Genomic DNA, 27500 nt, shown 5'->3' with positions numbered 1-27500 from the left:
GTGACATCACAATGTGGTGCATGATGTCGTGCGAATGAACAGATGATCTGAAACAGTCGCAAAAACAAAAGTTATTACAGGGTTAAATACAGAAACTGGATCTGACAGCAGAGCTAAAACATCAGGAGGAAGAAATACACCTGTAAACACGCGCACACAGACGTGCACACAGACACGCACATACGCACACAGACACGCACATACGCACACACACACACACACATACGCACACACACACAGACGCACAGACGCGCACACACACACAGATGCACACACACACATACGCACACACACAGATGCACACACACACACACACACACACAGATGCACACACACAGACGCACACACGCTCTGCAGTCGAGGTTCACTTGTCCCTCTGGGTCTTTACTGATCGTCCTACACACTGTTACAGCCATAAAACCCCACTGATCAACACCAAGCTGCTCAGCTCAGTAACTCTGCTTATTTTTGCTGCTTGCTGCCGCTGCACACTCTTAAATAATAAAAGGAAACAATAAATAACAGTAAGAGTGACTCGTGTCACTCTGCCCCCCGTCGTACCTGCTGCGTCCTCTAATCCGCTCACGTCTCCGGCGTGTCTCAGACCAAGTTCATGATCTTTGTCCTCTACAGAATTACCCTCGGGGTCCGAAGTGCGTTTAATAAATCTGATTATACAACCGTTCTGTTTTGTTCTTTTTATTAACAGCTCCAGGGTTATATTAATGAACCCGAGCCTTATCGCACGATATCGTTTCTATAGTAACGGCTCGTTCACAGGGACCGGTCGTGATGTGGGGAATAATAAAGCGATTAAAATGGTGCAGTTTCTCTAAGGAAAACTTTTGTGTTTGTTTAATATTCACTAAAGGAGTCTCCAGCGTCGGGGCTTCGCACCGGTCCGACGTTCATTCGGTACCGAAGCGTTAACGCTTACGATTTTATACGCTTATGCTTATTGACTAAATGTAGAGTGATGTAGAGTGATGTAGCACTTTATTAACGTGCCTATCATCTGCAGATCGCTGCGATCGCGACGCTGCCGTTCGACGTGGTGAAAACTCGCCGGCAGATCGAGCTGGGAGAAATGGAGCTCCTCGGAGGTGCGAATCTGAGACGAATGCAGCCGTTACACCACGAGTGTTGTTTATTCTGTGACGTTTAATTACGTGTTTTATCTGCAGCTCCTCCGAAGAAGCCTTCATCCACGTGGCTCATAATGAAGAGCATCTGGACCGACGCCGGCTACCGAGGCCTGTTCGCAGGTGAACCGTAGAAATGTCTTCATGTACTGTATTAGGACAGGAAAAGGACGTCTGTCTGTCTCACATAAACCGATCGCAGAGTTACCGAAGCTTCCCGCTGTACGTTACGTCCACAGCTAGCTACGTGTTCTGGATCAGGATTGTCTGAGAAGTTATTGAATTGTTTTCTATAATAAAGCGACTCGTTTCTATAGTAACAGCTCGTTCACAGGGACCGTAACGGTGTCGGCGCCCCGTAGCACAAAGAGGAGTTTGTTTTATCGTGTCAGAGGTTTAAGGGGTTAAACGATTCTGTATCAACAGAAACACTTTTCTCAGACGATCAACAACACCAAAGGTTTCTCTGACCGAATTAAAAACGTCCCAGAGTTTATCGGTTTATTTATTTATTTATTTATTTATTGTTTTATAACGTCTCCGTAGCAAGAGATAAAAAAAAACAAAAAAACGACATACTCGTGCTTATCGCTGCTGGAAGCGAGAACAGGAACGTATTACAAAATTTTACAGACGTGCCGTAACTTTATACGTGACTCTAAATGGATAAGAAGTACGATTGTTTTTCTGTAATAAATACGGAGTGTAACGGATGGAAAGTTGTTGCGGTTTAAGGGGAATAAAACACTCGAGGACGTGCTGTTGGGTCGTTCCTTTAATCCCTCTGTCCGATTGTTTCCCGTTCAGGTTTCCTGCCGCGAGTGATCAAAGTGGCTCCGGCGTGTGCCATCATGATCAGCACCTACGAGTTCGGGAAGGCTTTCTTCCGCCAGCACAACGCGGTGTCTGAGATGTGCTGATCCTCACTGCGGAGCTGCATGAGCACTTTCACCTGCGACGACCTGCCTTCAGCTTGGCCTTGGCATGCGTCCTGTTCTCATCTCCACATGTTCCGGGGCTGAGGCTCTCAGGTTCAGTTCAATAACGCTGCGCATGCGCCGTTTCTTTCTTTCCCTGAAATGCCACATATCCGCATTGCAGTAAGACCGCAGCACCCTGGAACCGCACCAGAGCATGCTGGGAAAGCTCACATTTATCTGCATGCATGGGCGCTTTGAGGGAATTTCCTTCAGTAGATGAATTAATCCAGGCTGTGAAATGGTCCCCGGTCCCACGTGGTCCATGTGGACCGTCACGTCTAAGAGAGCAGATGACCAGACGGTGTTCAAACACCGCCCCCTATCGGCCATACACCGAAACTGCAACCTGAATCGCATCATAGTTTATAGCACAGCCGAGCACTCTGTGTACTCCTGTCAATTTCTCCCGAATAATTTAGCAGCGCACATCTGGCAGGTCGTGACAAAGCACAGCTGGATCATTTCCCACTGCCTTGCAAAATGGAAAGAGAATCGAACTGAAGAACGTTACGCAACAGCACCGATTTTAGAAAAGCACATCGGATTCCTTCGCTCGTTCTTTCTCCACGTATAAGCAGCTGTGTCTGATTGCAACTTCTGGCCTTCTGGGTAATTTCCATCCCTAAAGTACACCGAGATCGACTCGCTTGTATGAATGTATAAAGCTGCTTAATTCCTGATTAGTTTTGGACCAGATGTTGATGCTGATGATGATGATGATGATCCGGATGTTCTGTTCTTTAAATAAGAGACATTACGGTGTTCTTGTTGTAATCCTGCTGTTTAAAGGGCCGGTACACCAACCCAGATCCGTCTGAACAGGTCCAGCTTCACTGGAGCTGCTGATGAACTCAAAAGACTCTTAAATGAAATTTGAGCAAAATTCGTTTTGATTATTCATACAGTAGGATTTCTGATTCTTAGCAGCGGTGCTAATTTACCTGAAGAGCTTTTGACTCGAAAGATGACGAAAGTAAAAGTGTTTTCCCTGAATGCCGCAATAAAAACAAGACAAGTTCATTTTTAAAGGAAGACGAACTGCATCGAGGTTATCTTGTGATTAAATCTCTTATCCCCTCGAAACAGACTGCTTTTATTGTGTGTGAATGTTCTCAGGTGGTGATCGGTGGTGTAATGTGACGGAGTACAAACACTTCGTTACCGTACTTAAGTAGAAATGTCACGTATCTCTACTTCACTTCGCTATTTAAATGTATGACAACTTTCACTTTTACTCCGCTACGTTTCCGAGATAAAATGTAAACTTTTACTCCGTTATATTCCCACTAAACGTCTTCGTTACTCGTAAAATAAAATCAGAAGAAATGTGTGTGACTGCAATAAGGGAGGTTTGGTGAATCGCTGCTCCTAGCTCGCATTACGCACGTCCGGAGGCGTTTATCTATAACGGCGGCAACCAAAAGCAGTGAAATGTCACTATTCTTATTACCAGAGTCGATAGCACAAAATATTAATGCAATAACAATACTAAATAAAAATAACATTTATTGATTCGGTCTTTGTCTTGTGAATATTAGTTTATTAATGACGTCATTCATCGGACACACTGATTGTAGAGAACGCACACACACGAACTGATCTGATTCAAGACTGGCATCATTACATCATGCAGAAAATTTTGGTGTCCACTTTAACCATTTAATAACACCATAACTTTTGGCTTACTATGTAGTTATATAATATATAATATAAAACTCTTCTTGTTTTAAATTCTCACTGAGGACTAAAACCCCCCTAAAGATGAAACCCTAGCACTGCCCCTGCTCTTATACCTACTGAAAATCACTGACATTTTACTTTTTACTTCAAATACTTAAGTACATTAAATATCAGAAAATGACTTTTGATACTTAAGTACAGTAAATATCAGATACTTTAAGACTTTTACTTGAGTAATATTCTAAAAGGTGACTTTCACTTCTACCGAAGTCTTTTTTCTAGTACGATACTTGTACTTTTATACGAGTATCGCTTTCTAGTACTTTTTATACAACACTGGTGGTGAAGATGATGATGATGTTAGCTAGGTGTAGGTGAACTAGCGTAAGCTGCCTGATGACAGGAACAAAATCAGTGAAAGTTATTTCATCTGTTATTTTATTTAGTCTGCACTCATCTGAGACGGAGGAAGACTTCAGCCCATAATGTGTGTATATACGTATACATAAAGCAGGTCTGACCGTCAAATGAAGCCGTCTGGTGTCTTCTGTAAACGCGGTGTGACGTTTCGGCGGCGGCTTTAACTTTTCCGTTTGTTTCCTGCGTGACGTTCGGTGTTTGGTGAAACGTTACAGAAGATAAAGCTGCTTTTAATTTGGGGACTTTTCTGATCTTTAGATCATCACATTGCTTAATGAACCAAAAACCGCTGCCTCCGAATGAATAAAAATCAATAAAACGATCTCGATCAAGCTGAATATCGTGATCTTTGGCGTCGCTGAGCATCGTTTCACAACATCTTCACTTTTTAAAGCCCTTTATTGGCTCTGATACACTACGATAACTGTGGCGCTTGTTTTTTGTTGCTAAGAAAACACTAGCATTAGTTGTTATTTGGCTGAGAAATATCAGCGATAATAAATGAATGATTAAGCTAGCTGACATACAGCCATGACTTCATGCTTATAATGAGGGGAATATGACAAACATGGAAAAGAACGATAATCTGGATAAACTTCTGCAACTCCAGGAGAGAGAGAATTCAATCAAAGTCATGTAAAGTTGTTAAACCCCAGGACCAGAAGGATTCCTTACAGTTCCTTTACATTGGCCCTTATGCTTCTTGATATGTTCAACCATACTTTTGAACAGTCGATGTTCCCTCCGGGTCTTACACAGGCCCATGTTACAGTTCTCCTGAAGCCAGATAAAGACCCCCTCGATTGTAGATCTTCTAGACCGATCTCTACTAAATGTAGACGTCAACATACTGTCTGCAACACTGGCCTCTATAATAGAGCATATAATACCAGACAGGCTTCATTAATGGGCGCCAGTCCTTCGTTTATATTTGAAGCGAATAGAAATACATTTATGTATCATCAACCAAAAGCAGCTGTAGTCACAGATAAGATATCACAATATGTCTCTATGTCTAGAGGCACAACACAAGGATGTCCCCTTAGCACTAGGCTTTTAATTCTGGCCATATACGGTTCACGGTATTAAAAGAACGGGTGTAGATTATAAAAAGTCTCTCTACATGCAGATGATCTTTATGGGTTTAAATACCTAAGAATTCCTATCATTTTTACACTGAACTTTAAAGCAAATTAATGCTGGTTAGTGGTGGCTCAAGTGATTAAGGCACTGGGTTGTTGATCAGGGGTTTAAGCCCCAGCTCTGCCAAACTGCCACTGTTTTAACCCTCCCTGCTCCAGGGACTCCGTGACATAGCTGCCCCTGTGCTCCATCCACAACCTCCTCAATGTTATCTCTAATCTGATTGGTCACAAAAATAATCCATACACGATCTAATCTGTATCATCTTATTAACTCACTATCGTTATTAAATATTGTATACAACACATTTCTTCTCTCTCTTCATCCATTCATCTTCTACCGCTTATCCGAACTTCTCGGGTCACGGGGAGACACTACAGACAATTTTCCAGAGATGCCAATCAACCTACCATGCATGTCTTTGGACCGGGGGAGGAAACCGGAGTACCCGGAAGAAACCCCCGAGGCACGGGGAGAACATGCAAACTCCACACACACAAGGCGGAGGCGGGAATCGAACCCCCGACCCTGGAGGTGTGAGGCGAACGTGCTAACCACTAAGCCACCTTGCCCCCCTCTCCCTCTTCAGCTTTCAGTCATTTCCTCCTCTGATAAAGAAACTCTTCATCCTCCTCACTGCTCCTACCACTTTATGGCCTTATGAGCTCTTTTAAGGTTTAATATGTTTTATGAAGAACTTTTATCTTTACTGGAAACGTCTCTGTCATATTAAGGGAAATTTCTAAAACAAATTTTCACAGAAACAACGTTATCCTGAACGTAGTCACACAGCCGTCATGTTTGCTGACGTTAACAGATGTATATCGATGCATGTGTGTGTAATTTATCTTTATTTTATTATTAACATTCTTTAGTAGAATGCGGTCAGAAGTAAAGCTGTAAGTTTTCCAGAATTAGGAAATTTATGCTTTGCATCACACCAGATTCCTGTCTCGCTGTTTTCTGCCATCACATCTGGAAAAAAAAAAATCATAAATTAGCGTCTAATCTCCTGAGAAGCTCTCGAGTGTTTTACTACTTTATTATTTTTGGACATTCCCACCGCTGTTACTGAGCACCATCAGGAATTTTCTGGGCAGATCGAGGGCCTCGGAGAGCGTTCGGATCTCTCAGTAAACACTATCGGTATCTGAGCGCTAAGAGCTTTGTAGCCGTGGAAAGAAACCAGATGGATTGTGTTGTGGGCGACAGGACGCAGAGCAACACAAAGTAATTGCCTTATTTAGCACGAGCGCCCGAGCTGTTTACAGTGCGGATGCTGTGCCTTCGGCGGCTCGGGAGCCGATTTTAAAAAAGAAAAAAACAAGAAGCATGCATTCATTCTTCTGTGGGTCTCAAAATAAAATAAATACGGTGTCAGAACCAGGAGGAAACACTGGAAGTCTTCCTGCTCAGCTTGAGGTCACTCGGTCTCACGCTCTCGGGTCACGTTCAGGTTCACTTACACTTATCTGCTTCGTCCAGCTGCAGTCATTTTCATTCATGTCCTTTACAGTTCATTGTGGCTGCTTTTGTATATTTATTTTTTGCATCCTGCTGGTTTTCTGGTGGTTCAGCGTCCATTAACATCGATCTGCTTTTACACAATCACCAACCATCTTCTCATCACCCCCTGGTTTACTCCATGTTCTTACATGAAGCTGAAATTCATCTGAATCTTCTATATTTTAACTTTACTTTACAGACTGATGAAGATGAAGAAGGCCTCAGTGTTGGTTCACTATAACACGGTCTGCGTGGCAGCTTGTACAGCTGGAAGAACCTTTTGTTTGTCAGAGCATGTTGTTGTTTTTTCCCGATGACGCAGCGACGTGTTGGTTGCGTTTACTCTCATAATGTTTCCAGATGGTTTATTTAAATGAGATTTTAGTGTTAGGCAGAGATTTGAGCTTGTGAATGGAAGATTGTGGGTGAGAGAGATTTCTGTTACAGAGCAAATGTTTTGTCTGTTGGATTTTATCTGGTGTAAAAAAATTTCAGCTTCTCCACAATGGGTGGGAGATCATTTTCCATCATTGCTCTGAATCATTTTAAATGTATTTACATTTATTATTGCATTTGGCAGACACTTAAAAAAGTGTGAACAAAAGTGTGAACAAAAATGTGAACAAAAATATGAACGTATAAGTAATCGAACAAAAACACAAAAAAGCATGCAAGAGCCCCCTCCAAAGGAAATCTCCTCAATATATACCCTGGCACCTCTAGGTGCGTCTATACCTTCTTACGTCACTCCACCTGACCTGTCTGGGGTTTTTCTGGGACTCTACAGAATCGCCTGTGACTCCCCTCATTTCCCCCGAAAACAAGTCTGCCTTTTACCGAAAATCAAGTCTGGCCTTTTGTTTTTTTCTGTTGTTGTTCCCGACGTACTTCTGACTTATTATTAAAAAAATATGCTGCGTTGTCAAAACTGTTGTTAAAAATGTGCTCCAGAGAACAGAAGACACGTCCCGTGGACCAATCTCCCGATCCTTTACAGTTACAATGAGTGAGTTTTCCTCTATCTTTTTCTCTATGTTGTCTGTATATGATTTCCACTGATCATACGCCTATATACGTATATACATGTGAATACGATAACCATGACATACACATAAACCTTTGTATGAGATATTCGCACACACACATACATACATATACTATATCAATCACATCTCTCCCTACATATAAAGTGATCGATGAAGATATGCTATCACCTATGGTATATGAGTACTGAATTATCATATAATTATGACAGGAGTTCATGATCATGAGTTAGGATTATGGGTTTTGATTAAAATAACCTTCTGGTTTAGAATCATCTGGATCATTTGTTAGTAGCATTCGACTGTTGATCAAAGTTTGTTTGATTATTATAAGAGTACTATCACTACATTTGCTGAGCCTTTGCATTTTATAACGTTGTTTTGCACGTATGTGGAGGTCTGTTTATGTTGACTCCTTAAGCTTACTAAACCTATGAGCTGAACATTGTTATGATCTCATTCTGTCCATGTCCAGACTGGACTTGCACAGACATGCATATTTTAAGCCTTAGTTTCTCTAGTTCCACTAAAGGTCAGGCTCCTCGCCCTTCTCCCTTCATGAGGCCTGTTTCAGCTGAACTCTTGACTTTCACTTCCTCACACATTGTTGATCAGAGAGCTCAGACTGACGAGGCCTGACAGCACTGAGTGAGTCTGGTTACTTTTACTAAGTTTATGATTACGATAAACATCTTTTCTTGTTTACATCCGGCCTACAACCTCGCCTACATATGTCCTATAACACCAATTGTAATATTTTGCAAGGCTTAATACTTGAATGAAGCACCTGTCTCGCCTAGTTTCGCACCGTATTCGACCACGTCGCTGGAGGGGAGAGCACAGAGGAGTGTCTCCTGAAAATTTCCCAGGGGAGCCACAGCACAGCGGAATCTACTGTTGTCCTGTCCTGTCTTTAGTCCATCTCATGTTTAGTGTTTCTTTTGTTATTAAACCCTGTTTGTTTTGCTATCCTGCGTTTGGGTCTGCTTCCTTACCCCGCGTCATGACAATAGTATTGTAAGGAATAATACCTTAATTAATTCTACTAAGATTTTTCACAACATTAACAGATGCAAACAGGTTTCAATTAAATTTGCTATTTATACATAACATTACTCTATTCCAGCCATTTCTTGTGCTGGTTTTTTTTTTTTTTGATGAGTTGTGATTGATATAAATAAAATCATTTTAATATGGGATGTCGTTGACTTGACATTCTGTTCTTAGAAAACAATAATTAATATTAACTACTAGGCATGTCCAGATATTTTCATTCATTCATTCATTCATCTTCTACCGCTTATCCGAACTTCTCGGGTCACGGGGAGCCTGTGCCTATCTCAGGCGTCATCGGGCATCGAGGCAGGATACACCCTGGACGGAGTGCCAACCCATCACAGGGCACACACACACTACGGACAATTTTCCAGAGATGCCAATCAACCTACCATGCATGTCTTTGGACCGGGGGAGGAAACCGGAGTACCCGGAGGAAACCCCCGAGGCACGGGGAGAACATGCAAACTCCACACACACAAGGCGGAGGCGGGAATCGAACCCCCAACCCTGGAGGTGTGAGGCGAACAAACAACTCTGCTAATGCTAACTTAATTCTATATAAACTATATAACAGCATCGGCCTATTAGTTACTAGCCTAAACTGGACGGAGACACGGAGCGCCCTGTAACTCACTGACCTGCCTGTGTACACAATTCACACGGTGCAGATGGGAGGGAAAACAGCTGACTGCACAGATTATGGGAATAAATTGTGTATTTCCCTCAAAATTGTCACAAAAAACTCACTAAACTGTCTGTCTCGTCTCTCTGCACGTTGCTTTGCGAGATCATGCGGCGCAATTTTTTCCCTCATTGCTGCACGAGTCTGCGTGAGAATATGGGGGTGAGGCGTGAGAGCCTGAGATTTGGGTTAATTGCGTGAGTCTCACGCTGAATGCGTGAGAGTTGGGAGCCTTGGACAATAATCAGCTTCAGAAGTTTATGTAACTTGAACAAAAGGAGTCTCCAGTGTCGGTGCTGTGGATCAGTCAGAAGTGAAGACATTATTTACACAGACATTATTTACATTAACATTATTTACATTAACATTATTTACATGGACATTATTTACATTAACATTATTTACATGGACATTATTTACACAGACATTAGTTACATTATCATTTACATGGACATTATTTACATTAAGATTATTTACATTAACATTATTTACATGGACATTATTTACATGGACATTATTTACATGGACATTATTTACATTAACATTATTTACACAGACATTATTTACATTAACATTATTTACACAGACATTATTTACATGGACATTATTTACACAGATATTATTTACATGGACATTATTTACATTAACATTATTTCCTTTCCAGTGTCACCCAGATGAGGATGAGGTTCACTCCTGTGTCTGGTTCCTCTCAAGGTTTCTTCCTCATATCATCTCAGGGAGTTTTTCTCACCATCATCACCTCAGGCTTGTTCATTAGGGATAACCGTTAGAGATAAATAGCAACTTAATTTGAAACTTTATAATTTTTTATTCAGTTTCTATACTTCAGTAAAGCTGCTTTGAGACAATGTCCGCCGTTAAAAGCGCTGTAGAAACAAATGGGATTGAATCGAATCTTTACGCTTTCTGGCATCTTCAGGACAGAAGTTCACGCTTCTTTACCGGAGATAAAATCCAGAAGCTTGTGAGAGAATCTAAGTGAAATCAGGGGATGGTTTCTGGATGCTGCACAGTGTTCCATGGAACTATAAATAGATATAAAGTACATAAAGTAGCAGCTTAATAAAACCTACGTTGTTACGGACGGACGGTCGCTGTCATGTGTAATATGCTGAAATGTTCATCTTCAGGGAGCCAGACTGCAGTGGTTTAAGGAGACAAAGAAAAGACATCAGGGTGTGTTGTTATGGGAAACTAATCACCAGATGTTCAGAATAACTCTGCTTCATCACTCGACCTTTGGCTAATAACCGAAGCCGTTAGTGATGAAACCTGATCTTGGTTGTGAAATATCTCCAAGAGTTTTTCACAAATTGTGAAATTTGTGCTTGTTGCTACGGTTCCAGCTTCTGGATTCTATCGAGTGCAAGGAGACACACACACACACACACACACACACACACACACACACACACACACACACACACACACACACACACACACACTCCCATACACTCTGCACTACTGCCAGGTCTAACAGAGCCTCTAAATCTGTTTTACAGCTTGTCAGAATCTTCACAGCGATAAGAGAAACGCTGAAAAAAAAGTGAGTAGCTAACAAGAAGGAGACAAAGTGCATAAGACCGAATAGTTCTAACGATCATAAGGAATGTTAATTTGTTCAGAGGAAACGTTTTCACCAGCACGTCATGCATGCTCTGTTTATCTGGTATGGGGGTTTTTCCTATGGGAATGTTGAGATAGCGGAGAAAACCAGCACACATGACCCCCTCGTGCCCTCTGTATTTTGAAAGCTGGACCTAGAACTTAAACCTGACAAGGATTTTCTAGGAACCTCATTACCCCCCACCCTCTTTCCTGTCTCCGAGAAGTCCGAGGTTCTGTGTCCTGCGTGTTTAGTCTGAAAAAGCTGGTTGCACGCTGGCTACACTTCCTGGAGCCTCGGGGGGGAAAAAAAACTAAAATGTTTTTAGAAGCTACTATAGAATGTATAGGAACGTGTAACTGTACAACATACACAAAAACAGATTTAGCATAAAAACTAAATCACACTTTTAATGGTGTAAAAAAAAACGTACAAATTTTTCATTTAAATATTATATAATATATAAAATCAGCCAGGATGGCTTCGGTTCTTGAGTTTTTGATTTACTAACAGTGATGTTTTTCTGTGTGTGTGTGTGTGTGTGTGTGTGTGGGGGGGGGGTTCGATTCCCGCCTCCGCCTTGTGTGTGTGGAGTTTGCATGTTCTCCCCGTGCCTCGGGGGTTTCCTCCGGGTACTCCGGTTTCCTCCCCCAGTCCAAAGACATGCATGGTAGGTTGATTGGCATCTCTGGGAAATTGTCCGTAGTGTGTGAGTGTGTGAGTGAATGAGAGTGTGTGTGTGCCCTGTGATGGGTTGGCACTCCGTCCAGGGTGTATCCTGCCTCGATGCCCGATGACGCCTGAGATAGGCACAGACTCCCCGTGACCCGAGAAGTTCGGATAAGCGGTAGAAGATGAATGAATGAATGTTTTTCTGTAATATTTACTGAAGGAGTCTCCAGTGTTAGCGCTTTGTATCAGGAGGAGTTTACAAGAGGACGTCTGCTGTAACGTAAGTGATATCAGGAGCTCACGGGATTTCTGGATGCTTACAGTGGTAAAGATCTCCTCATAATGTCACCAATGATATTTCATGTATTATATTTCATATCATATTATTTTATAATGTAATATTCTCAAATATACCTGCTTTCGGTTTCTTCTTCTCTTCTTCTACTTCTTACGACACAGTCTATTAAAATAATTGTCGAGTTTTAGAGAGTCTCAGGGTTTTGATACCAAAACCTTATTATTATTATTATTATTATTATTATTATTATTATTATTATTATCAATCAACAAAGGCAAGTTGTTTCATCTTGATACCCGTTCTTTTCTTTATTTTGTGAAGATAGAACCATGACCGTCAGTTTCCCCTGAGGAGGATGATGATGATAACGATGATGGTGATGATGGTGCCTGTCATGTCTGCCTGCTTGTTCTCACCGTTTTCTCTTTCATCACTCTGACACGTCGCTTTGAGGCGACTCCAGAACGGTCACAAACACCGGCGGTGCTGCTGTTCAAAGCCCTGCAGCAAACCTCGACTCTAAACACAGCCATCCTGTCTGATCACTCGGAATCCAGTGTGTTTTATTCCGTGGCACTTTGCTCCGAGTGACACTCCGCAGCTGAGGATGATGAGGAAGGCTATATCGTATTTATCCTATTACTGCTTAAACCTAGACTTAACGTATGGACCACTTGTGCTCATGAATTCATTTATTTATTTATTTTTAATCACTGGAGCCGATCTGCAGATTGTAAAAGACGAGAAACAAAGTCAAGGAAACGGGATAAATGCTGAGACAAATAGGACAATGAGAAGGTCTGGATAAAGAGACAAAAATAACAAGCCCATAAACAAATCCCATCCCTCTAGTGATAGCAGGAAGGACACAGGATCATGTAGTAGATTTGGGTTCTGGGTAGGAAGCCATCAGTCAGGACCTGGGCAGGATTTTAACCCCGAAACATTTTAATCTGTTTTCCTGAATAACCTGTTTGTACAGCTTGAGCGGTGAGACTGCAAACGAGCTCCGAATCACTCGCGGTCCAGTCAGATGGTGCGAGACCGAAGCAGCACCTGACTGGACCCTGTGGACAGAAATGATCAGACGTAAACAAGAGATCTATTATTAAACTCGAGCGATTTTTTCTAAGCAATAGTAGAAGCAGTTTCCAGTCGACGGCGAATGACATCGAACGCAAGTAACGAGGTGCCGTTTCGGCATCTTTATCAAATACAGTCAATTTTTTTTAATGCTAAAGTAAATCACACACTTGTCTGAGCTCATTTAAAAGACATTTTCGAGATGTCTCGTCCCCCGAAGTGTAGTCGGCCATCATGAAAACGTCTCATCTTTGAAAATGTGTCGAGAGCATGAAATGTCCAACGTTCCTCGGTTCAAGTTAAGTCGTGGCCTAATGGTCAGAGAGTTTGACTCCTAACCCTAAGGTTGTGAGTTTGAGTCTCGGGCCGGCAATACCAAGACTGAGGTGCCCTTGAGCAAGGCATCGAACCCCCCCCAACTGCTCCCAGGGGGCCACAGCATAAATGGCTGCCCACTGCTCGGGTGTGTGTTCACGGTGTGTGTGCGTTCACTGCGGTGTGTGTGCACTTTGGATGGGTCAAATGCAGAGAACAATAGCTATGTCACGTCACTTCACATCACGTCACTTCACTTCATGCTATCATCCACGTTGAGACGTCTGCTAGATGTTACGGCAGAAATTCACAGTCTACTGTCACAACTAACGTTTTGGTTGGAATTTGTGAATAACAAAAATCAGTGAACCTTCTTCAATAAGACACAGCTTTCAAAATCTTGAAACCTTCTTTGACAGGGAACCTGTGTTGTAGTGTTTTCGAACAGACTTTACAGGTTTCTTCAGAGGGACATCTGAAGAACCCTCAGGGCTAACAAAGTTCAAAGAGGTATTAAAAAGTAAATGATCTTCTCTTTTAAAAGGTTTTATGGATGTAAATCCTGACAGTGCAGTGATGCTCTTTTAAACACGGCTCCAGGTTTTAGAAACTAATCTGTAATTATTAACCTTTACCTATTAAACACGACACTGGGATGGACAAGGACTTCTGATGGACTTCTGATGGACTTCTGATGGACTTCTGATGGACTTTTGGGATGTTTTTAATCAGTATAAAGAAGCGTCTGATGTCGTGTCTGTGAGTCCGAGCTAAAATAAATCAGACTCTGTCGTACTTTCGGTGTGTTTTAGATGTGCGTTTGTCCCTCTGTTGATGATCTTACACTGAATTTTAGTGTTGAAGAGAAATCTGAGCTGCTTTTTAGATGAACAAACAAATATATTTATTTATATATTAAAAATAATTTCTTATGAGATATTTATTAAATAAACAAAAATGTAGACTTGAGCTTTTTCTATAACATGACACTGAAAAATAAATAACAAATAAGGCTTATTATATAAATAATTGTAATTAATATATATATATATATATATATATATGTGTGTGTGTGTGTGTGTATATGTATATATATATATATATAATTATAAATCAATTAAATAATAAGTAAAACTTTATAAAATTCTTTCTAGACAAAACTCAGGCGTTTTGACCCGACCTTCACCTCCTGCCCCTGGTTATTGATGGAGCTGTAAGTGTGTGTTGAAACAGTTTCTATGATACACTGGGGACAGAGGCAGTCTGTGTGACAGTGTGTGTGTGTGTGTGTGTGTGTGTGTGTGTGTGTGTGTGTGTGTGTGTGTGTGTGTGTGTGTGTGTGTGTGTGTGTGTGTGTGTGTCTGTAACTAAGCCCCAGTGAGAAAAACAACCATTAATCCTTACTTCTTCTTCTTCTGGCTAGAATTCTAAGATAAAATGTACACCATGACACTGCAGAGGAACTCAACTGAACTTTATTGCAGTTTTATTTCTCATACAGCTGAACATCATAAGTGACATGTTTATACACATAAAGATATAGATTAGAAAACCTAAATGAAATAAAGGTAAAAATCTCCTAAACAGGGAAACACAGTAGCACAAGTAACACTGAGAATTTTGTCTTTTCAGTTCACAAGAACATTCTGGTGTTTTTTTAAACTTGCACATATCTTTCAGAGTAGAAATGGCAACAAGTTTGATCCTTAGCAATTTCCTCAAAAAAAAAAAAAAAAAATGCATTACTAGGAACTTTATACGTGAATTCGGATGATCGTAGCTTTTTAAAGCGATCCTACATTTAACCAGAACATTAGTAAGAAAATTACTGCAAGAGTCACGAGCCACAGAATAGTTTATTGTTTTCTGAACATGTGAGTTGTTGTTGATTAAAATGCCCCGTTATCGATGTCATGACACGAAAGACATCCGGTACGCAATCGGATGCTTTGGATCTCTTGCTAGCGAATTTCTTGTTTGCAAAAACTGTACATCAGGAGATTCCTGGCTGAAATGAGGTAGCGTGAAATTGAGCTTCGGGACATTTTAACCATAACGTAGGACCCGGGTGAGACGGAACTGTATACAAACCCCCCCAAATTGAGACAGACAGCAGCGCTAATTCATCTGACAAAATAGTACGTTGCACAGAAAGTAGCTACAAGAGACACTAAAAAGGAGCTAAAAGTGGCTAAAAGGGTAGTTAAGATGATATAAAATGACATTCTAATATTTATACCACAGTGGTTTTTAATTCCGGATTCTGATCGGTCATCTGCGAATCGCAGGTTTATATCCTTCTAATACGTTAGCGTTTCTATAGTAACGAAACGTTCACAGCATGTCGTTCCACTTAAATGGATTAAAAACTGATGAATTGTTTATATGGTGATGTTTTCAGTGTTTCAGGAGATGTTTATGGACAATGATGGAAGGAGTCTCCAGTGTCAGTGCTTTTTTTATCAATTAAAGCAACGACCCGAGCCGCTAGAACGTGATTGTGAACTAGAACTAACTGGTTTCCTGGACGTTCCACAGCATTAAAAATAACCATAAATGGATTACAATTAGAAATTAGAAATGTGGTTGTTTAATCAAGCTGCTGTGGTTTAAGTGGAATCAAGGTGACTGATTTCTTGTCCTTACTTTCATAATATGTAAAAGAACAAGAAATCGGTAAAAATCTCATTCGATGGTCAATACAAAATAAGTAAAAATACAAAAAGATAAGAACTAAACCACATATATCACACGATGCTAACAGTGAAGATGCGACTATAGAGGTGAGGAATTAATTCGTTAAGGACAGCAAATATCTTTAACATCTTTAATGTGATATGTTTATCCGGCAAATTTCATGACACCCTCGAATCCGTTGTAGGTGAAGGGCTCCAGCGTCTGGCTACACAGGTGTTTGTCTAAACACGCCATCTTGTTGTACTCACAGTCTCTTTCTGATCCCGGCTTGATGTAGACGCCGTCGGCTGAGTTGATAGACGGATCTTCGTCAAAGTAATTATGCGGCCGGATGAGGACGGCGCCTCCGTTTCCTACAGTCACCGTGTTGGGGATGTCCTCGGCATGTGGGATGTGGAGGAAACCTGCCGTCACCCAGGCAACCAGATCCTATTTGAACAAATACAGGTACCAGCACATGTTTGGTTAAATCTACAAAGTGCTAACACAGGAGACTCCTTCCATTTTTTTTAAATCACCATAGCAATGAGAAAAAGTTTTAACATATTAGAAGGATTGCACTAATAAAAAACAGTGATTTGAATGCTAGCTGTCAATCAACACCTTCTGACCAATCAGAATCCATACTTCGACAGCGCCGTGGTGAAAAGCTTTTGATGAACATGATTAACACGACTTTATGAAACTCACCTCATTCTCGATGTTCTCATTATCCTTGATGTAATTGCTGAAGTCCACCACTGGCTCCCACATGTTATTCTGACTGTACAGACTGCTGCAGGTCTGCTCCAAGTCTTTATGCTTTGTTATGGCAACTTTGTACCTGAGAGAAATGGACGGAAGAAAAGAAAGTCCAGGGAGTGATGTTGCAGTACTATGTACTGTGTAACAAATACAGTGTATTAAATGGTTTCTATTTAAGAACACACTTTGTCTTTAAGCGCAGCAGAGCCAATGGGCCTGTCTTTAAGTAGGGCAGATGATTGTGTCTTTGACTCACACAGAGGAGTGTGTCTTTTATTGTGGGACAAGTGTAGGTGACAGAGTCAGTCAGATGGGCGTGTCTTTGAGTGAGACAGATGGGCGTGTCTTTGAGTTAGACAGACGGGCTTGTCTTTGAGTTAGACAGACGGGCTTGTCTTTGAGTTAGACAGATGGGTGTGTCTTTGAGTTAGACAGAAGGGCGTGTCTTAGAGTTAGACAGATGGGTGTGTCTTTGAGTTAGACAGATGGGTGTGTCTTTGAGTTAGACAGATGGGTGTGTCTTTGAGTTAGACAGATGGGTGTGTCTTTGAGTTAGACAGATGGTCGTGTCTTTGAGTTAGACAGATGGGTGTGTCTTTGAGTTAGACAGATGGGTGTGTCTTTGAGTTAGACAGATGGGTGTGTCTTTGAGTTAGACAGATGGGTGTGTCTTTGAGTTAGACAGATGGTCGTGTCTTTGAGTTAGACAGATGGGTGTGTCTTTGAGTTAGACAGATGGGTGTGTCTTTGAGTTAGACAGATGGGCGTGTCTTTGAGTTAGACAGATGGGCATGACTTTGAGTGAGACAGGCGGGCGTGTCTTTGAGTGAGACAGATGGGCGTGTCTTTGAGTGAGACAGACGGGCATGCCTTTGAGTTAGACAGATGGGCGTGTCTTTGAGTGAGACAGATGGGCGTGTCTTTGAGTGAGACAGATGGGCGTGTCTTTGAGTGAGACAGGCGGGCGTGTCTTTGAGTGAGACAGGCTGGAGTGTCTTTGAGTGAGACAGATGGGCGTGTCTTTGAGTTAGACAGATGGTCGTGTCTTTGAGTGAGACAGGCGGGCGTGTCTTTGAGTGAGACAGACGAGCGTGTCTTTGAGTTAGACAGATGGTCGTGTCTTTGAGTGAGACAGACGAGCGTGTCTTAGAGTGAGACAGACGGGTTTGTCTTTGGGTTAGGCAGATGGGCGTGTCTTAAATCGGCCAAATGGGCGATCCTTAAAGTGGGATAAACAGGTGTGTCTTTCAGTGGCACAAATGGGCGTGTCTTCTGGTGGGAAAGCTGGGCATGTCTTCATGTGGGACAGGTGGTCAGGTCTTTGAGCTGAAATACATTCTGACTACGTCAACATTCAAACATTGGCTACATTTATGCTGTGCAGAAATAAGCACAGTGCTAATTTGGAGGCTATAAACCTCCATTACGTGTTAGCTTAATCAGCTTTGTACAAAAACTAAAGAACAAACCAGATACCAGCACATCTTTAAATATCTAAACTTTTTATACAAAACCTTTAGGAAATATAAATGAAACTTTCTCTCACCGTGCCCAGGACATGCTCCTCTCCTCTGGCTCGCTCTCTGGAAGGTGATCTCCAGCCAGACTCATCACCTGCAGTTTGTATGAGCGCTGGTGGCCCCAACGATTCTTCTGATTGCTCGCCACATGGAGATAACGAGGAATTTTAGTGCCGTATCGAAGCGCTGCTTCCTGCTCGGTCTTGATCTGATTCTCCACCACTTTTGGGATTTTGGCCTTACGCTCAGTCATCCAGGGCAAAGACACCTCCTCATACTCCATGTCTTTGGTCTGGAACACGTTCCTCACTCCTTCACATTCAGAAAGCAAAGCATTAGTCACTGACATGCTACATGAAGCAGTTTGCTCACTTAGCTTATTCTCACTAGGTTGGCTTTGCCAGTTAGCTTCCACATACTAAGTTCCAGTTTTGTTCACTTATCTTTCACAAAACTAGTTTCTGTCTGGTGTTTTTTTTTCCCCACACTAAGTTCATGCTAATTACTGTATCTATCACACTTTAGTTCAGATTTCATCCACAGGTTTGGTGTTTTCTTGCTAGCTAGTTAGCTTTCAGACGATCGTTTGCTTATATTCACAGAGAGTTTCGAAGTGGTTTGTGTGGAAGAAACAGAGACATTTATCACATTTTCTCTTATGCCTTCAGTTTATTTGCTTATCTTTGAGTGTGTTAATATGTCATGACTGAGGAACTGTTTCTGGAAACTGTTTATGTTTAAGTTTATGTTCCCATTTTTTGGCCGAATTCCTCAGTTCTACTCATTAATTTTTTTGTGGAAGGTCGTGAACCTGTCACTCAGTGTCTGAGAGCAGAAATGAAAGCTAATTATATCACTGACAACAAGTGAGAAGAGTGAAAAGATTTTAGATCGTGGATCATAAGATTGTGTAAAACCTTCTAATCCATTTTAAATCCTTCAGAGCGTCTGATCCCGTTTTAACAAAACGTTGCAAAACTTGAACTTTTACTTTGTTTTAAATAGTTTAAAATACCAAAAACTTTCTCTTTCTTTCTAATAAATCTCTGGTTCCCAGTTTGGTTTAGACACTTTTGGGCCCCAGTGTGCACTAACGTGTTCCAGCTGTTCCTGCTGTTTCACTGCTGAAATATATGAAATTAATGGAAATCTCCTTCAGCCTGTTTAATAGACTATTAAAAAAACATGTAAATTTAGGAAATGCTTCAGGATTTTATTTATTTATAATATTTATTTAAAGATGTATATCTTTTTAATGAATTATATCTATGCAGAAATAACAATCAGTTTATTATATTTTGCCTATATATATATATATATATAATTTGTGCCATTGAGATGGTCAGAATTAGTGACATTCTTGTCCAACATGAACTATTTCATTTAGTAACTTGAATTAGCTTGAAATTGTATAATAAATTTTGAAAAAGTCTAGAACTATGTCTTAGTATTGTTTTGTTTTCCAAAAGACGACACGCTGCTGTGTTTTTAATATTTTAAGTATGACACTACTGGATATGCAAATAAATAAATAAATAAATAAATACATAGATAGATAGATAGATAGATAGATAGATAGATAGATAGATAGATAGATAGATAGATAGATAGATAGATAGATAGATAGATAAATAAATCGACAGACTTAATAACACTAATAACATTTCATCTTTGCCAGGACTTTGCCAGGTATTAATTCAATTTAAAAAAATACCAAAAACTTATTTTTTTTATAGTTAATTATGTTTATATTTATGTTAGAATTGAAATATTTTTATTTGACTGTTAAAGAGAAAGATTTGCTGTGATGTTATGCACTTTATTCTATTTTATTTTATTTAAAAATTTTTTTTTTCATAAATCAAACATCTAACATAAATCGGAGAATAATCACCATTTTTGGGAAGGTCATATGTTTTGACTTTTGGATAACTATGAACATGTAACATTCCAAATCTTGAGAAAATCTTTTGTTTTAAATACAGAACTAAAGAATCTGAAGCTCTTTTTTAAAAAAAAATCTGACCTGATTGATGTGTGTGTGTTATTCTAGTTATAATTATGTTTCAGGAAACAAGATATTTCGCGAGATGATGTGGAGATTTAGGCTCCGCCCACTTCGCAAAGTTTAATATTTACATTTTTTTCCATTATTATCACTATCACTGTGCCTCCTATCTTATAATTTAAGAGAAAACAAAAATAATGGAAACGATGTAAGTAATTCGTCATTTCCGTCATCCTGTGTCGTCTTGCTTTAAAATAAATATCCCAAGGAAAACTCTATATTTTTAAATAGGCGCTAATCCCAGCAGTGGTCACTTACCTAAAATATCCAGATCCACCTTGAAGTTAACGAAGTGCGTGTGGACATTTCCGAGCACGTTTTCAGCGACCTGGTGGCCGTACTTCAGACTGCCGGGCACTTTATAAGAAGAGGATATATAACCGGTGGCATGAACCCTGGCCTCCACCGTGCCACACTGGTAGAAGATGAAGTCCCAGATATAGTCGTAGTTGCCGATGGCTGTGATGCTGCGGAGGTACAGGGCGCTGTTGGTCAGGCCTCCATAGCTGTTATGGAAGAAATCTGAAAAGTGACGTCGTAGCGGTCGTCCTACATCATGCTCAAAGACGCAGATGGCGTTTCTGAAAAGCTGCGTGGCGTTGACGTCGATGTAGCGATAAACATCTATATAAGTGGCCGAATACGGACAGTCGACGCCTCGCACCAGTTCATGGGCGAAGCGGCCGATTCCGATACTAGTGTCCAGAAATTTGGTGAGCATCATCCCTGGAGTTATGGAGCCATACACAGACATGGCCTCCTGGACGCTGAGCTCGTAGATGATCCTTTCTCCTTTAAAGCGAACATCGAACGCTCGCATGCCGGTCAGTGAGCTCAGACCGAACGCAAAGCTCCAGTCCTGGTAAATGACTTGGTTTTTCTTCACGCTGAAGCGCTTGCCTTGGAGATAATACTGATGTGGTCCCAACCCTGTAGGTACGCTTCTCGGTTTCAGTGAGGCGTAATTAGAGATTTCTTTAAAGACAATTTTTTGTATAGTACCTGCTGCATACGATTTCTTAAAACTATCAATGCTGTCGAAATATACGCCGTTGTACATGAGCTTTTCAACGGTCCAGTCTGAGAAGTTTTTACTTTCGTGACAAATTAAAATTTCAAAGCCAACTGGATGGATATACATGCCACTGAGCGCACGGAAAAATGAAATCCAAGTCTTTCTATCGCCTGCTTTTACTCCTCTGGGCATTCCTTCGAATACCTCCAGGTTTGGATTTTTGTGGTCGTAACCAAAGCTCTCCTTTAGTTCTGTCTTCAGCTGGTTGAAGACATCAACATACACCAATTGGAAAAGTTGCCCGTATTCTCCAATGGTCACGGGGCGGGCCGTGAAGGGAAGGCTCTCTACCTTGTACTTCTCCTTTGTGACATCCCGATGACGGATGTGACCGGTCAGAGGTCCCACGACGTACTCTTTGAGGTAGTTATGCTCTCCGAAAAACACCACGACGCTGGCTTGGCGTTCGGGCTTGACGCCTTGAGAATCCAGATATCTCAGCGCTTCGGCTTTTTTCGGAAGCACGAGGTCAATCAAGAAGATGTAGTTCTCTGACGCTTTTGCAAAGGCAGAGTGAGAAATCCTCAAGTCCTTCTGATTCCACATGTAATCCCGGACCATCTGGTACTCCTTGGGGGTGAGGTCGGCGAATATCAAGCTGTGGTCCGTGTGGTTGCCCACCACCGATTCTTGTGTTTGCATCTGGCATTTTGGAAGCCTGTTGGAATTCATGCATATCAAAACGATGTTCAGTATCACAGAGACCAGGCCGAGGAGAATCAGCAGGCACTTGACGAGGGAGGTGGTCACTTGAGAAACCATGCCTCCGAGGGAACGATGGGCCAGAGCTTGGTGTGCCTTTTTACTGGAGGAGCTGAGATGTGAGCAAGTCTGTAGCGTGTCATTGGGTTAAATGCATGAGAGTGAAACCACACCCATACGATCCCCGTCCTCAGCCTTGCTAAATACGCCTCCAGTTTTATCACCATTGTGCTACATCCTTCCCCATATCACGAGCCATGCTAATAATTTCACACTGAGAGAAAACTCCTGGATGTATTTTTTTTTAGTCATGATGTGGAGTGTGTGAACTGTGTGAACTGAAGTGTATGGATAAGGCAAAAAAAAAAAAAAAGCTGCACTTCATAAACCACAGAAAAAAAACGTGATTAATCTGGTGGTTTGACTGAACTTATGAATGTGAATCATTTGGTTGCAAATATGGAATAAAAGCTAAACTAATATCTCGAATACTGTACATTTTCTTAGCTATTCTGAACTGTCATAACAGAAAAAGAATAGAGTGGCTTTTCATGTGAAAGATATCAGCGAGAAGAAAAACCTGCTTACCTCCCCCCCCTTACTCAATGGCGAAAGGGATTCCGGAAACCTGCAGGCGTTTATGTGTTTAAGTTATAAATCCACCATCTGTACAGAACACAGGCACACGAGTCTTCTTTCTCCAACTCGCACAGGAATGAATACGCTCACGAGATCTCGGTGAAGCAGACATATACTCCAGAAGCGCGGATCTCTTCGGGGGAAACCTGATCATTAACATCCGATCTGATAAAAAAAATCTGTTACGCTCGTCTCGAATATTTCATCTTGTTTGCCTTCTAGGAGGAAATGTTTGCTGATGATTTGCTGGGAACTTCACCTCACCGGCTGCCGCTTGCTGACAAAATCCAGATGTTCCTCCAGTTTACACATCTGCACCTGTGATGGTCTTCCAGCAGATGGTCTTCCACCAGTCCTTCAAAGTGCTTCCAGTCCTTTGAAGGACTTTTTTGAGTAAAAATTTAAAGTGAAATTGCTGTGTTATGATTTTACTAGGAAGGTTTCTGATTCAGTGAGATACGTTTCTGCGGTATTTAACCTTTCTCTCTGTCAGTGGGATGGAAATCGATGTGTCAGACATTTTTAATCAGGATAAACAAGCAAAATATTTTATTGCGGCAAAGCTGTTATAAGATTATTCAGATTGTGTGTAGAGGTTTACGACTGGAACAAGAACATTATTTTATTAATAATTAGGCTAACTAAGTCCTGAGTGTCTACTTTCATATTAGTTGCTGCATATTAATTAGCTTTATATAAACAGCACTGTGGATTTGAGACAGGACAAAATTCATTCATTCATTCATCTTCTACCACTTATCCGAGCTACCTCGGGTCACGGGGAGCCTGTGCCTATCTCAGGCGTCATCGGGCATCGAGGCAGGATACACCCTGGACGGAGTGCCAACCCATCACAGGGCACACACACACTCTCATTACCTCACACACTCACACACTACAGACAATTTTCCAGAGATGCCAATCAACCTACCATGCATGTCTTTGGACCGGGGGAGGAAACCGGAGTACCCGGAGGAAACCCCCGAGGCACGGGGAGAACATGCAAACTCCACACACACAAGGTGGAGGCGGGAATCGAACCCCCAACCCTGGAGGTGTGAGGCAAACATGCTAACCACTAAGCCACCGTGCCGCCCCGACAGGATGAAATTGTTCATATAATTCAAAACAGATTCAATGACATTTTGTTATCTACTTAAAAAAATGATCATAAATTGATTTTTTCCTGGTTCTAGTTCAATATTATGGAATATTCTGTTTAGATTCATGACACTCGGTAATCACAAGGACAACCGTTTTACTTCCAGTTTCTAAGGTTGTTGTGAACATCCATGCAAGCCGCAGTATCTCATAATGATGAACTACGGTTAACTACATAACTACATTACATTACATTAACTACATTAACTACTCTCCTGTGATGCTGGGGTTTTTTTATATTAATATTTAAGACAAAAAATAAATAAATTAACCATTTTCCAAACATCCTCCAATTTCTATTTCATATTCTAATTTATACTTTATATCATTGAGTTAAATTAATATTGTTAAAATAAATTAGCATGAACTGCTTAACAAACATCCATCAAAAAAAAGACTGGATCAACTCGACTCAACAGCTTTATTCCTTCCACAGAAACCAAACTGATGCCAAAGCCTTTATACTGAATTAAATTCATTAAATTAAGTTTTGTAGGTTGGCTTCATGCCATATCATTGACATCAGGCTCTAAAAAAAAAGGAAATTTCTTCTCAGACATTCAAAAGTCCATCAGAGTTCAAAGGTCATTTGAAAGCCTGGTTTCGGTTAAATGTTCATGCGCCGCTTTTGGCTTCCTTCCCATTGGGAGTGTTTCTAAAAGCTGTCTAACAGCAGGCTCTCGATTATACCTCCATGTAAACATTTCCCAGAGGCAGGAAGCACACTGACCCCAAATTGAACCAAATTGGTGTAAATGCAGTTCAGATAGGGTGCAATTAGAAGATTGCAGCATTAAGGGGGGAATTTAAACAGAAGAGAACGGTACAGTGTCTGTCGTATGTTGTGTACAATACTTAAGCAAACAACGTAAGAAACTTCATTTCTTAAACAAAATCAGACAATTTTAGTGACGAAAGTGACGACAAAAGTGACGTGACATACGCGACCCAGACTTCTTTCTCTGCATTTAACCCATCCAAAGTGCACACACACACCGTGAACACACACCCGGAGCAGTGGGCAGCCATTTATGCTGTGGCACCCGGGGAGCAGTTAGGGGGTTCGATGCCTTGCTCAAGGGCACCTCGGTCGTGTCCGGCCCGAGACTCGAACCCACAACCTTAGGATTACAAGTCAGACTCTCTAACCATTAGGCCATGACTTGCCCCATCAGATCATGATTATGACATCAGAACAACTTTTTATTTGACAAACTTGTTTAGAGACCTCATTGTCAGAAATCACCTTCAGGGGAAGTAACATTAACATTAACAGTAATTCTGCTTACTAGCTTAAATGTCGAGAGAAGAGTGTTATGAAGCTCTTTTTAAACCTGAAACCAAACAATGACTTCAGTAAACTTTCAGTAGCTAATTTGTTTCAACCACAAACAGCCATCAGGAGAATCCACGAGCACAGTGTGAGCTTTTGTGTGACTTTTTTCTTTCACAATTTTTTTTGTAATATTTATATCATTTCGGGGGCACGGTGGATTAACGGTTAGCACGTTCGCCTCACACCTCCAGGGTCGGGGGTTCGATTCCGTCTTGTGTGTGTGGAGTTTGCATGTTCTCCCCGTGCCTCGGGGGCTTCCTCCGGGTACTCCGGTTTCCTCCCCCGGTCCAAAGACATGCATGGTAGGTTGATTGGCATCTCTGGAAAATTGATGGGTTGGCACTCCGTCCAGGGTGTATCCTGCCTCGATGCTCGACGACGCCTGAGATAGGTACAGGCTCCCCGTGACCCGAGAAGTTCGGATAAGCGGTAGGAAATGAATGAATGAATAAATGAATTGACATCATTTCCAAAAAGAATCATACACACTTGACAGTGAAACTCATTATTCCCAAAAAAGTCCAAAGTCATGCTAAACATGTTCACATTCTTCTGAACGGCTGTGATCTTGAGCGAGAGGCGGAGCTTCCTGAACTGTCAGGCACGTAGACACGCCTCTGTCTCCTGACTGGTTGGATGATGTTGGTCCACGTTTGAGTTTTTAATCTTTTTTTCTGTTTTATAGTCAAAGTTTCTTCTCAACGGTTATTTACTTAAAAGTGAAAAAAAAACTAATCACCAAATTATGAGTTTTAAGAAATGGTTTGAATGATGTGTCTGAGTTAATCCTGACGATAAGTCAGTGGCCCTTGAGCAAGGCCCTCAACCCTCCCTGCTCCAGGGGTGCTGTATCATAGCTGCCCCTGCACTCTGACCCCAACCTTCTCAGTTGGGGTATGTGAAGAAAAGAATTCCACTGTGCTGTAATGTATACGTGGTGATGATAAAGACTTCTATGCCCTCGTCTTCTTCTTCTTCTTCTTCTTCTTCTTCTTCTTCTTCTTCTAAGAAGCCATAAGCCAGCTGTTTCTATATGAGAGATTTATTGCTCAGCAGGAACCAGAGGAGAAGGAGGACAGTAACTAAGGGGGAAGTTAAGATAAAAATGAAATTATGTAAGTATTTAGAAAGGAAGTTTACTGTAGTTTGGCTGTAAAAAGTACTCAGTGTCCTGCCACATGTTGCCCTTGGGAGTCTTCATCATCATGGGATCATCACTCTGTTCCACGCTGGTTCAGTATACTAACTCTTCATCATTTAAGAGTACAGATTAGAACAGAATAATAATGAAATCATTTCTGCTGTTTCAGAGGAAATCACTGGGGCTCATCGATAGGATATTTTAAATAAGACCAAAAGGTAATAGTTATAGATTTAAGGGGAAGTGGTAGCTCAGTGGATAAGGTGTCGTACTACTGATTGGAAGGTTGTGAGTCGGAACCCGAGGGCCAATTGAATGTAGTTTTATATCGCAGCCTTTTATGTTTGTAAATTGGCCTTTAATATAAATGTCACGAGCATTCTGGGTAAAATAAAACACTCCTTCTTTCTTTTACCTTTTACTTTTCCCCACTTTTGTCCTTCGCTTCTCTTCATATTCAGTCCTTTCTTTCTTCTTTACATTTAGTTCAATTGCTTCTTTGTTTATTTGTTGATTTTTACTCTTTTAATTTATCAGAAAAAGTTTGCAATTCTTTTGTTTTCTTTTTTTTTCTACAGTTTCTCCCCATTTTCAGGACTTTATCTGGAAAACTTTTCACCTCTTTCTCCATCATCCTTTGTGTCATTTATTTTCGTTTGTTGATTTTCTTTCATCTTTCGGTATTTGATATTTTTCTTTAAATGTACTTTGTGTGTGTGTGTGTGTGTTTGTGTGTGTGCATGTGTGTGTGTGCGTGTGTGTGTGTG

General features: G+C 41.1%; 2 protein-coding genes and 2 long non-coding RNA genes across 10 annotated transcripts in view; 3 read left to right on the top strand and 1 right to left on the bottom strand.

Annotated features, from left to right (window-relative positions):
• slc25a39 (solute carrier family 25 member 39) overlaps window positions 1–3634 on the top strand; it is a 12906-nt gene extending 9272 nt beyond the window's left edge. For all 7 annotated transcript variants that reach the window (XM_047801000.1, XM_047801001.1, XM_047801002.1 and 4 more), the window contains 3 exons: window positions 1022–1103; window positions 1185–1265; window positions 1950–3634. In XM_047801000.1, coding sequence (XP_047656956.1) covers window positions 1022–1103; window positions 1185–1265; window positions 1950–2062 — 276 coding nt within the window. In that variant the 3' untranslated portion in view covers window positions 2063–3634. The remainder of the gene's footprint in view (window positions 1–1021; window positions 1104–1184; window positions 1266–1949) is intronic.
• A 2185-nt stretch (window positions 3635–5819) lies between these two features.
• On the top strand, window positions 5820–8881 carry LOC125138718. Its single transcript, XR_007137940.1, has 2 exons — window positions 5820–8562; window positions 8715–8881. It is a non-coding gene; the product is annotated as an uncharacterized LOC125138718 (long non-coding RNA).
• A 3196-nt stretch (window positions 8882–12077) lies between these two features.
• Window positions 12078–13023, top strand: LOC125138720. Its single transcript, XR_007137943.1, has 2 exons — window positions 12078–12279; window positions 12574–13023. It is a non-coding gene; the product is annotated as an uncharacterized LOC125138720 (long non-coding RNA).
• Window positions 13024–15109: 2086 nt separating this feature from the next.
• On the bottom strand, window positions 15110–22698 carry aoc2 (amine oxidase copper containing 2). Its single transcript, XM_027179404.2, is given in 5 exon segments — window positions 15110–16776; window positions 17038–17170; window positions 18638–18923; window positions 20938–22555; window positions 22558–22698. Coding segments are annotated over 5 exon segments (2448 nt in total). The 5' UTR covers window positions 22684–22698; the 3' UTR covers window positions 15110–16491.
• Between the last annotated feature and the right edge of the window lie 4802 nt (window positions 22699–27500).

This window comes from Tachysurus fulvidraco, chromosome 15 (genome assembly GCF_022655615.1).
Source record: "Tachysurus fulvidraco isolate hzauxx_2018 chromosome 15, HZAU_PFXX_2.0, whole genome shotgun sequence".
Lineage (NCBI taxonomy): Eukaryota > Metazoa > Chordata > Actinopteri > Siluriformes > Bagridae > Tachysurus > Tachysurus fulvidraco.
Note: the sequence above shows the minus strand (reverse complement) of the source record. Positions and strands in the feature narration are given on the sequence as shown.